Raw genomic sequence first — 12791 nt, 5'->3', positions numbered from 1 at the left:
GTGAGTGACTCGGCCATCTAAACAACCTTGCTGCATTTGGTAGAATCTGGGCAGAACATATATCCCTTTACACTTCAGAAATCTTCATCTGCTTCTGTCCTCAATCATCATTAAAAAAAAACACTAGTTACCGAGTGCCATTGGAAGTCATGCATGCCCATGACATCACACTGCCTCCACCATGTTTTACAAAGGATGTGGTATGCTTTGGATCATAAGCCCTTCCAAGCCTTCTCCATACTTTCTTCTTCCCATCACAGGTTGAGCTTAGTTTCATCGGTCCAAAATTTAATTTCATCTGTCCAGAACTGGGGTGGTTTCTTTAAAAAAAAAAAATGTTTTTTGTTGCAGTCTAATCTGGCCTTTCTATTTTTGAGGCTGATTAATGGTTTGCACCTTGTGGTGACACATCTGTATTTGCCCTCATGAGGTCTTCTCTTTATGATATACTTAGATACTGATACAGCCACTTCCTGGAGAGTGTTCTTCACTTGGGTGGATGTTGTGAAGGGGTGTTTCTTCACTATGGAATGAATTCTGCAATCATCCACTACAGTTGTCTTCCATGGATGTCCAGGCCATTTTCAGCACCTGAGCTCACCATTTCGCCCTTTTTTTTTTTTTTTTTACCAAAACTGTTATCTCTCTGATGGATTTTTTTCAGCCTAATAATGGTCTGTTTCAATTCAATTGAGAGCTCCTTTGACCACATGTTGTGGGTTCACAGCAACAGCTTTCAAATGCAAATGCACCCTGATTTTTGGTCACACAGATACAATGGAGGACATTTACTAATCGTTTTTATGCCACTATACTGATGCAAAAAAGTCTCCGATTATGGCGCATGACATGTGTACCATAATTTGCGTCTTTTTAAGCTACTTTTTATTTACAGTTGGTCACCAGGACCAGTGATTGTCTCTAGGTTGACACGTGTTGTGATTTTGTATTTAATATATAACATTTATTTCACATCCCTACAATTATTCCTACCTAGTACTAACTTTGTTAAAATTTTCAGCTGCGTCTGCACTGCCGCTTTACATGGCCTAGTATAGCAATGTGGCTGGCTGGATCACTGCTCTACACTGAGATCTACCTGATTAACTCCTCAGTTTCCACACGGCATCAGCCGTGTATAGTGTGGTGCCTGCTGTTGATTCACAGTCTGCTACCCTGGATCAGTGTGTGCACTTCCTGGCTCTCTCTACTTGCTCATACTCATTGCCTGGCCGTAAGCTAGGCTAGACGCTAACTGGCTAAAACAGTTAGATTACAGTCTGCCCCCCGACATATTTCGCCAGAGACCTGACGTCTTCAGGGGTTTGGTGACCAACTGTAAATAAATAGTATATTGTGTCTCAACACGTGTTTAGGGGGTCAATGTGTAAAAAGTGGTTTTTAAGCTACTTGGCACTTTTCTGGAGCAACGTCCACCACGTCCTCACTCAAGTATGGCAGAGTGTATTAACCCCATAGATGCTGCAGGTGATTAGGCAGCAAAGTCATAACCATATAGTATAATTCACTCCTCAAAAAGAGGGCACCATCTATTAGACTTATAATCTTATCCTATGCATTCAGCACAATACTAAGATTTCTTAGTAGAAGATACTTTGCTAGTATTTTAGTATTAGAACCTCTGCACATACCTTGTACATTTGGAATATCTTTTATAAGTAACTTGCTATAATAAATCTTATAAATATAATAAAGTTGTTTTCAAGTAGAAATATCACCTTTATGCGAACTTCATGAGCCTTTGGTGGTGCAACTTCAATCTCTTCTATGCTGAGCGGTTGTTTAGGTGCCCAGCACACCGCAGCTTTACATTTGATTACCTGAATGTGAAATAATAATAAAATTGAACATCTTCAGTTGCAGAAGTCAAGGATAATATCTACTTCCCCTCCATCCACCCCATTTTCAGTTTAATTGTAGGATGGTAAAATAAGTCATATTTTGTACAGGACCAAATGAGTAGAAAAAAAACAAAAAACAAAAAAAAAAAAAAAAAAACACTACCACCAGATTAGGTTTTGTTTTTGTTTTTTAGTTTATTTATTTTTTATTCGGTAAACATAATTGAAAGCTATAAGCTCTATTTGGAGTAATTCCCAGTTTTGGCTTCTAGTGGTGTATCTATGGTGTATACACCGGGAAATGTTCATGACCAATAAGACAAATGTATTTATAGATTTTTATGAGTCTGCTGCATTATTCTGGGCATGAGTACAATTTTCCTGGGGTATACACTGGAGGTGGTGGTGAGTTTAAATTGTAATTAGTACATTTAAAAAAAAAAAAAAAAGGCAAAATAGTGTTGATAGAAAATGCTGTTCGGTAAGTTGTCAGCAGGTGGCAGCACATTAATGTGTTACAGTACATATTTATATACTTCAGTCAGTCTCTACTTTTTGTAATGTGAAATTGTGAAAAAAAAAATTGAATTGCTCAGCTTTGAAAATTAACTCAATGCCCATTCATTTTCATAAATAACCCAATTAAAAGATTTATGTAAGCAATATGTACACTGTATTATAGCAAGAGGAGGGTCATAGGAGACGGAACATGACACAGGGATTCTCTCTTCGGGGTTCCTTTAGGACTTCCAGTAGGCATAACACAATGTATACATTTTGCCTGGAGTGTTTACTTAAGTTTTGAAAAGATTCATAAAGCTGGAATATAAAGAAATTCTGCCCTTTTATAACAGTAGGGAGGCTGAAGGAATGAAGTAATGTACGGCTGAAGGATGAAATCTCAGACTGGGATTATAATCTTTCACTAAAGAGACACTTAGGTGTGCATAGGAGCTGTATATGTAACATGGTGACATGTTTTTAAACCAGACTAACGCATTATTTTTTTATTTTACATGTATCGGTTGTAAAATGCACATACTGTATTTTTCAATGCATATTCTCACTTGTGATATGTTCATAGATTGTATCGGAAGTGTGTGGTGGTTTCAACTCATGGAACCAAACTACCACACACTTCCAATACAAAGAGAGAAGCTGTAATGGTCTAATAGTGAACAATTGTTGGCCAGGGGTTGAAGCGTTCTGCAGAGCAGTATGACTGCTTCCATCTCTGGTTATAATTCCACAATGTTATCTAAAAAAACAATTAATAATAATGCATAGACTGTTCTATTGTCCGTTTTTTCCACTTGCATAATTAGGAAAGTCCTAGTCTTCTGTACTGACTGCTAATGGGAAAGTGCTAAGTTTTACAAATTAATTTAATACAATCAGCTGGAAGTAGGCTTAGAGAAGCAGTTGCATATATATAAAAAAAAAAAAAAAAAAAAAAAAACACATTTTAGATGTAAACCATCAAGAAATGTAACATGAAATATTCTCACATCTACTAATTCAAAAAAAATGAACAGATATATAAAGGTGAGCAGATAGTGTCTTGTCATAATTTATAAATCTAAACACTTCCAACTTACTTTCCCAGCAGTAGCCATATTACACTTCCTTCCACAAACCTTTCCAGCAGTTAATGTGAATCATTTTCACATTTTTCATTTACTAAAAGGTCCAAATTCCTCCTCCCATTGCCTCCTCGTGCCTAGGACACCTCCCCTGAAAGCAGCATTTATAGACTCAGTTATAGAATGTTTTTGTAGATAGGACAAATATCTACTAACTGCTTACTAATGTTTACAAGAATATTCCTTTCTCATATATGTGAACTTTATTCACATTGCTTTTTATGTAGTAACCATCATATGTGCAATTATATGTATCTTCAAAACATTTGTTGTAGCTTTCACTGACATGAAATATTTTTACAGTCAGTGCTAGTAGAAAACATGTTAAAATAAAACTCATGTAAGGTCACACAAGGTCTTAAAGGGATTCTGTCATGAGATTTGAGGCCTATAACCTAAACATATGGTCAGGTCCCTACTAATACCCTGAATCCGAAACAGACCTTATTAAAATGTGCCTGTGGCTCTATTAGCACATAAAACAGGTTTTTAATACCTGTCATTCACCTACCTAAGGTGTCCAAGGGGACGTCTCATCATGCAGGGTGCCCGGCTGCAGCCATCTCCGTCTGGTGCCCAGCGCCGCCTTCCTCACCTCAGCCCTGCCACCGCAATCGTCCGGTCCCTCTGCGCGTGCACACTAGGCATAACCTGAGGGACCGGACGATTGCGGAGGCGGAGCTGAGGTGAGGAAGGTGGTGATTTCAACTGGGAAGGCGGCGCTGGGCACCAGACGGAGATGGCTGCAGCCGAGCACCCAGTATGAAGCGACGTCCCCTTGGGCACCTTAGGTAGGTGAATGACAGGTTATAAAAACCTGTTTTATGTGCTAATAGAGCCACAGGCACATTTAATAAGGTCTGTTTCGGATTCAGGGTATTAGTAGGGACCTGGCCATATGTTTAGGTTATAGGCCTCAAATCTCATGACAGAATCCCTTTAAGATTAACGGCTCCCTATTTAGTAGAGGTGAGCAAATGGATTATAAAAATTCTGAATTCGGCCTTAAGTTTCTAAAAATTTCTGACACTATCGAATCTGAATTTTAAGTGATTTAATTCAGGAGAATCAAGGAGAGAGAAAAAAAAAGAGAAAAAGAGAAAGACTTTTGCAAGCAAAGTACTTTACATTCAGACAGACTCGATTTATACCCGAATTGAATTACAAGGGTGATGGTGAAAAATGAGAGCCTATGCAAATTTCAGCAAATTTGCTTATTTCTACCTTACAGCTATCTAGTAGGTTATCATATATGTTTGTAAAGTCAAACCAAACCGTGCAGCCGACTTTGAATGTATCCAATATTGCAGCTCCTCAATAAATCACAATACAAGGGTGTACATGTGCTCAAAATTATGCATTAAGCTCTATACAAAAATAACATAAAATAATAATTTAAGTAATATAATAATAAAGTTCACTCACCAATACTACAAACCCTAATATTTGTCAATTGTAACAAATCAATTCATCTCATTAGCAAAAGTTCTTCGGGTAGTGGCATCTGTATAGTTGTTACTCTAGTAGAGGAGCTGAGCCTCTGCACCTGCTTTGCGGCGCAGATTCCAGATCGTTAGGGCCGACGAGATGTCCAGTCCTGTCAATCAGCAGGCAGGTGGGTGCTTCTTCACCTGTGGGGACAGACATTACAAGTGAAGAACTTTTGCTAATGAGGCAAATTGATACCTAGTATATGTACAAAAATCATTTAAACTAAATAAACACATCATCACATAGCACCATTTGAGAAAGAATTGACAGGCCTTAAGAGTAATGGGATAACTGATAATAATTTCCACTATATTATATACACCAAATGAAAATAGATAACAGTGCATCAAAATATATCTCTTGCAGTCATATACTATAATACTAATTGTTATAGGTCATCCCAGAGAGATAAGTGAATAGGTTTCATCATAAATCACACACATAGATATACTACACAAGTATTAAAAATGCATAAATATCACACAGTGGATAGTGCCAAATAAAGGCCATGTCTACAATAATCTACACCTTAACACATATTAAAGAGCATTTATCAGCATGATCAACCCTATTAAACCAGACATATTGATTTGATTCAACTTTATTGTCATTACACATGTATAAATACTGGGTAACGAGATACAGTTTGCATCTAATCAGAAGTGCAAAGGGCAGCAGTGCAATAAAAACAGGTTATATATAGAGATGTCCCAAACTATAAGCCGGCGAACATCGCTTGTTCGCGTTCGCCGCGGCGGGCGAACATATGCGATGTTCGGTCCGCTCACTATTTGTCATCATTGAGCAAACTTTGACCCTGTACAATAGATAATGGGAGAAAAAAAGAAATGAATCGCACATCCACTGCTAATGCTATGAACTCATCCCTGCATTTCTGCAGGAGACAGCACTGAATAGCGCATGTGTACCACCTCCTGTGCTACATGCTAAATGAGGCATTAGTGTACATTTTGATCAAAAGGCATAAGCCCACTCACCACGCCAAGGTTGCCTCTATGAGTGGGTCCTAACCTAACATTTGGCGCGGCGCTGCCCGGCGACCACCGACGCTGCGGCACCATCCCGGCCGGCGGCGGGGCCCAGCAGCCAAACAACACCCCTGCTGCTTGACCGTGCCAAACCTAGCTCTGGGCCCCACCAACCAGCCAGGCAGAAAAACAGCACAATGGCCCCCGTGCTGCACCGCACCGCTCACCTCCTCTGAAGCTCACAGGAACTCCAACTGAGAGCATGATAGGCTAATTTAACCCCTGCTGCAGAATACTAGGCTAATTAAAATCACCTGGCCGAATGGAAGGAGTGCTGATCCAGGGACAGAATCTCTATACAATAGATAATAGGAGAAAAAAGAAATGAATCGCACATCCACTGCTAATGCTATGATCTCATCCCTGCATTTCTGCAGGAGACAGCACTGAATAGCGCATGTGTACCACCTCCATGCTACATGCTAAATGAGGCATTTGTGTACATTTTGATCTCACAGTCAGCAGACACATTCCAGCCAATCAGCATACCCTCCCTCCCAGACCCTCCCACCTCCTAGCAAAATGCAAGGACAGCATCCATCTTAGATTCATTCGGAAGCTGCAGTGTTAGTGAGAGGAGGGACAGTGCAGCTGCTGCTGATTTAATAGGGAAATCGTTAGCTAGGCCAGTGTATTCAGTGTCCACTCCAGTCCTGAAAGACTCATCTGATCTGCTGTAAGGACAGCGTCCTGACAGCACCCCAAAAAGCCCTTTTTAGGGCTAGTACATCAGTCTGCTTTTTTTTCTGTAATCTGTAATCTAATTGCAGTTGCCTGCCAGCGTGTGTGTCAGGCCCACAGCGTATACTGTGCCCACTTGCCCAGTGCCACCACTCATATCTGGTGTCACAGTAGCTTGCATTTAAAAAAAAAAAACATTTTTCACTGTAATCTAATTGCAGTTAGTTGCCTACAAGCGTGTGTGTCAGGCCTACAGCATGTACTGTGCCAACTACTGCCAGTGCACAGTGCCAGCACTCATATCTGGTATTACAGTAGATAAAAAAATGTTTAAAAATTAACTTTTTTCACTGTAACCTAATTGCAGTTAGTTGCCTGAAAGCGTGTGTGTCAGGCCTACAGCGTGTACTGTGCCAACTACTGCCAGTGTACAGTGCCACCAGTGCCACTCATATCTGGTGTCACAGTAGATTACATAAAAAAAATAATAATAATTTTTTGACTGTAATATAATTGCAGTTAGGCCTCATGCACACGACCGTTGTGTGCACCCGTGGCCGTTGTGCCGTTTTCCGTTTTTTTTCTCGGACCCATTGACTTTCAATGGGTCCGTGGAAAAATCAGAAAATGCACCGTTTTGCAGCCGCATCCGTGATCCGTGTTTCCTGGCCGTGAAAAAAATATGACCTGTCCTATTTTTTTCACGGCCAACGGTTCACGGACCCATTCAAGTCAATGGGTCCGTGAAAGAACACGGATGCACACAAGATTGGCATCCGTGTCCGTGATCCGTGGCCGTAGGTTAGTTTTTATACAGACGGATCCGAAGATCCGTCTGCATAAAGCTTTTTCAAAGCTGAGTTTTCACTTCGTGAAAACTCAGAACCGACAGTATATTCTAACACAGAAGCGTTCCCATGGTGATGGGGACGCTTCTAGTTAGAATACACTACAAACTGTGTACAAGACTGCCCTCTGCTGCCTGGCAGCACCCGATCTCTTACAGGGGGCCGTGATCAGCACAATTAACCCCTTCAGGTGCGGCACCTGAAAGGGTTAATTGTACTATCATATCCCCCTGTAAGAGATCAGGGCTGCCAGGCAGCAGGGGGCAGACCCCCCCCCTCCCCAGTTTGAATATCATTGATAGCCAGTGCGGCCCCCCCCCCCTCTATTGTAATAATAGGTTGGTGGCCAGTGCGGCCCCCCCCTCCCTCTATTGTAATAATTTGTTGGTGGCACAGTGTGCGCCCCCCCCTCCCTCCCTCTATTGTAATAATTCGTTGGTGGCACAGTGTGCGCCCCCCATCGGCCCCCCCTCCCTCTATAGCATTAACAACATTGGTGGCCAGTGTGCGGCCTCCCATCTCCCCCCCCCCCATCATTGGTGGCAGCGGAGTTCCGATCGGAGTCCCAGTTTAATCGCTGGGGCTCCGATCGGTAACCATGGCAACCAGGACGCTACTACAGTCCTGGTTGCCATGGTTACTTAGCAATAGTACAATAGTAGAAGATTCATACTTACCTGCTGCTGCGATGTTCGTGTCCGGCCGGGAGCTCCACCTACTAGTAAGTGACAGCCTCAGGTCTGTGCGGCGCATTGCTAAATGAACTGTCACTCACCAGTAGGAGGAGCTCCCGGCCGGACACGAACATCGCAGCTCCCAGGTAAGTATGAATCTTTTACTATTGTACTATTGCTAGTAACCCGCTGCCACCAATGATCGGGGGGGGGGGGGAGAGAGATGGGAGGCCGCACACTGGCCACCAATGTTGTTAATGCTATAGAGGGAGGGGGGGCCGATGGGGGGCGCACACTGTGCCACCAACGATTTATTACAATAGAGGGAGGAAGGGGGGGGGGGGCGGGGGGGCGCACACTGTGCCACCAACGAATTATTACAATAGAGGGAGGAAGGGGGGGGGCCGCACTGGCTATCAATGATATTCAAACTGGGGAGGGGGGGGGGGGGGCTGCCCCCTGCTGCCTGGCAGCCCTGATCTCTTACAGGGGGATATGATAGTACAATTAACCCCTTCAGGTGCGGCACTTGAGGGGTTAATTGTGCTGATCACGGCCCCCTGTAAGAGATCGGATGCTGCTAGGCAGCAGGGGGCAGTCATGTACACAGTTTGTAGTATATTCTAACTAGAAGCGTCCCCATCACCATGGGAACGCCTCTGTGTTAGAATATACTGTCGGAAATGAGGTTTCACGATCTAACTCATATCCGACAGTATATTCTAACATAGAGGCGTTCCCATGGTGATGGGGACGCTTTAAGTTAAAATATACCATCGGATTGGAGAAAACTCCGATCCGATGGTATAAAAGGGACTCCAGACTTTACATTGAAAGTCAATTGGGACGGATCCGTTTGAAATGGCACCATATTGTGTCAACGTCAAACGGATCCGTCCCCATTGACTTGCATTGTAATTCAGGATGGATCCGTTTGGCTCCGCACGGCCAGGCGGACACCAAAACGACTTTTTTTTCATGTCCGTGGATCCTCCAAAAATCAAGGAAGACCCACGGACGAAAAAACGGTCACGGATCAAGGGAAAACGGAACCCCGTTTTGCGGACCGCAAAAAAATACGGTCGTGTGCATGAGGCCTTAGTTACCTGCGAGCGCGTGTGTCAGGCCTACAGCGTGTACTGTGCCAACTACTGCCAGTGCACAGTGCCAGTACTCATATCTGGTATTACAGTAGATTACATTTAAAAAATTTTTTTTTTTTTTTGACTGTAACCTAATTGCAGTTAGTTGCCTGCAAGAGTATCTGTCAGGCCTACAGCGTGTACTGTGCCAACTACTGTCAGTGCACAGTGCCACCAGTGCCACTCATATCTGGTGTCACAGTAGATTACATTTTAAAAAAAAAACACCTTTTTTGACTGTAATATAATTGCAGTTAGTTACCTGCAAGTGTGTGTGTCAGGCCTACAGCGTGTACTGTGCCAACTACTGCCAGTGCACAGTGCCAGCACTCATATCTAGTATTACAGTAGATTACATAAAAAATATATATATTTTTTCACTGTAACCTAATTGCAGTTAGTTGCCTGCAAGCGCGTGTGTCAGGCTTACAGCGTGTACTGTGCCAACTACTGCCAGTGCCACCAGTGCCACTCATATCTGGTGGCACAGTAGATTACATTTTTTTAAAAAATAAACTTTTTTGACTGCAATATAATTGCAGTTAGTTGCCTGCAAGCGTGTGTGTCAGGCCTACAGCGTGTACTGTGCCAACTACTGCCAGTGCACAGTGCCACCAGTGCCACTCATATCTGGTGTCACAGTAGATTACATTTAAAAAAAAAAAAAAAACTTTTTTGACTGTAATATAATTGCAGTTAGTTGCCTGCAAGCATGTGTGTCAGGCCTACAGCGTGTACCGTGCCAACTACTGCCAGTGCACAGTGCCACCAGTTCCACTCATATCTGGTGTCACAGTAGCTTGCACGCATAGTACAACTATTCGGAAAAAAATGACAGGCAGAGGCAGGCCACCCCGTAGGGGCCGTCGTGGTCGTGGTCCTGTGACTTCCTTTGGCCCTAGAATAATGCCCATTGTTCAGAGGCCACGTACCCGGAACTCGAAAAATTCTGAGGACATAGTTGACTGGCTAACACAGGACACCCAATCTTCTACAGCTTCCACCCGGAACCTTGACGCACCATCCTCCTCCAGCTCAGCTTCGGGCACCTCTCAAGTTACCACTCGCCCGTCTGCCGCCACCACCAACACTAGCACCACAGCTGCTTCACTTGATCTGTCAGAGGAGTTATTTACACATCAGTTGGAAGAAATTAGTGATGCACAACCATTATTGCCAGAGGATGTAGATAACAGGGATATGTCTCAGTCAGGCAGCATTACACAAATGGACGTACGGTGTGATGATGATGATGTTGTACCTGCTGCTGCTTCCTTTGCTGAGTTGTCAGATACAAGTGAAGCGGTTGATGATGACGATGTGTCCGTGGATGTCACGTGGGTGCCCGCTCGAAGAGAAGAAGAACAGGGGGAAAGTTCAGATGGGGAGACAGAGAGGAGGAGGAGACGAGTTGGAAGCAGGGGGAGGTCGTCGCAAGGAGCTAGTGGCACAGTCAGACAGCATGTATCGGCACCCGGGGTCAGCCAGACAGCACGCCAATCAACGCATGCTGTTGCCACCACCAGAATGCCGTCATTGCAAAGCTCAGCCGTGTGGCATTTTTTTTGTGTGTCTGCCTCTGATAACAGCGATGCCATTTGCAACCTGTGCCAAAAGAAACTGAGTCGTGGGAAGTCCAACACCCACCTAGGTACAACTGCATTGCGAAGGCACATGATCTCAAATCACAAACGCCTATGGGATCAACACATGAGTACAAGCAGCACACAAACTCAAAGCCGCAATCCTCCTCCCGGTCCAGCATCTTCAGCCACGTCAACCACTGCTGTCCTCCTTGCCCCCTCTCAACCATCTGCCACTCCGCCTCTCACCTTCAGCAGTTCCTGCTCATCTGCCCACAGTCAGGTGTCAGTCAGGCCGGACTGGAGCGCAGCGGTGGGGGAGGACGCGCATGAAGAGGCCGGGCGGTGAAGGACTGGTGAGGAAAGGGTTAAGATGTTTGTGGGGACGGTGTAAGAGGTAAGGCGGGAGTTGCCAGGACGGCGGGGGGCGTGGCCGGAGCAGTGACTGAGGAAGGAGGCGGAAGTGAGGTCAGTGCGGCCAGGGGAGACAAACGTGCAGGACGGGCCTCATGATGTCGGCGCCAGGGATGTCGGTGGAGGAGATGCTGGAGAGGCTGAGGCGAGAAGCGGAGGTGAGGGGGCCTGGCTGGCTACAGGAGCAGGTGGGTGCCTGCATTGTATCGCCTGCTCCGGTGGCTACCCCCATTGCTAGGGCTGCCCGGCTGCGGCGGAGTATCCCGCCGGCACGCCTAAGCCCTGAAATCACCCCCCGGGCCCGGCGCCGAATAGGGAGCCCCCCTGTGGACCCTCGGCGGCGGAGAGCGGCCGCTCAGCCTCCTGCGAGCCGCTCTCGCCGTGGGAGGAATCCCGATTCTCGGCGGGGCCCTGATAGGAGCGGGACGCCCCTTCCCCCGTTCCCTGCAGCAGTCGACTCGGATGCGGGACCAGGGACGGTGGACCGGCCCAGGCCTTCCTTAAGCGGGCGGTCCACTCGGCAGTCAGATAGTATCAGGCTTCCTCGGGCTGCTCTGAGGGGAGAGGAGTTCCAGGGCAGGCCCAGAGAAGATTCCAGCAGCGTGGAGGAAGATCCCCTTGCGGTGGTGGGTGCTGCGGTCTCGTCCAGGCGTCCAGCCAGCGTGGTGCAGAGGGTCGTGCAGATGGTCCAGGAGGAGCAGCCGTCGACGTCCAGGAGCTTTGAGGGTGAAGTGGCATTACGGCGGGAGTCAGGATCTACGGCAGCGGGAGTCACAGCGCCCGTGGTGCCTGGTGAGATTGGTTGGGGATCTGTTTTAGCTCAGGGTTTCCCGGGTGGGGGGGGGGGTGAAAACATGGGTGAGTTTGGTAAAGGTTTGGGGCAGTTTTTGGGGGGATTGGCGGGTTGGTTGTCAGGTATGGGTGCTGGCGCTGGGTCTCCTTTGCCGGGGTGGGGAGTGGTGCCGGGGCTAGGGTCAGGGACGCAGGTTGGTACGGCAGGGGCAGGGTCGGTGTCAGTGGAGACGCAAGCGGGGGGGGAGGAGGAGGGGCAAAGGTTGGATGATAGGGCTCGGGGTGAGGTGTACGTGTGCTTTGAGGGGCCGCTGGGGGCTCATTTAAAGCAGGAAGTGAGAGAAAAGATCTGGAAGGGGGAGTATGTGGAGATATTCTCGCTGCTCCCGTTGGAAAGGTTTAACCTGGATAGGGGTAAGAAGGATGATGGGAAAAAGGAGGAGGAGGATAAGCGTAGGCATCGATTGATTCCACGTACTTTTGCTAATTGGCTACAGGCGTTTGCCATATTAGCAAGTGTCATTGGTGAACGGGCGCCGGAATGCTGTTCGGCGCTTTTTTGCTACCAGGACGCTATAGGGGAGGCTTATAGGGTGTATGGGGGTGCGGGCT

The 12791-nt window shown here is 45.8% G+C and overlaps 1 protein-coding gene across 1 annotated transcript in view; it reads right to left on the bottom strand.

Moving 5' to 3' along the window:
• LOC120989841 (alcohol dehydrogenase 1-like) overlaps positions 1 to 3589 on the bottom strand; it is a 34779-nt gene extending 31190 nt beyond the window's left edge. Inside the window, exons 1-2 of the mRNA XM_040418197.1 lie at positions 3461 to 3589; positions 1740 to 1841 (exon numbers count right to left, since the gene is read on the bottom strand). Coding sequence (XP_040274131.1) covers positions 1740 to 1841; positions 3461 to 3478 — 120 coding nt within the window. The 5' untranslated portion in view covers positions 3479 to 3589. The remainder of the gene's footprint in view (positions 1 to 1739; positions 1842 to 3460) is intronic.
• Between the last annotated feature and the right edge of the window lie 9202 nt (positions 3590 to 12791).

Source organism: Bufo bufo, chromosome 2 (genome assembly GCF_905171765.1).
Source record: "Bufo bufo chromosome 2, aBufBuf1.1, whole genome shotgun sequence".
In the NCBI taxonomy this organism is placed as follows: Eukaryota; Metazoa; Chordata; class Amphibia; order Anura; family Bufonidae; genus Bufo; species Bufo bufo.
The sequence above is the reverse complement of the archived record's forward strand: the minus strand, read 5'-3'. Positions and strand labels throughout refer to the sequence as shown.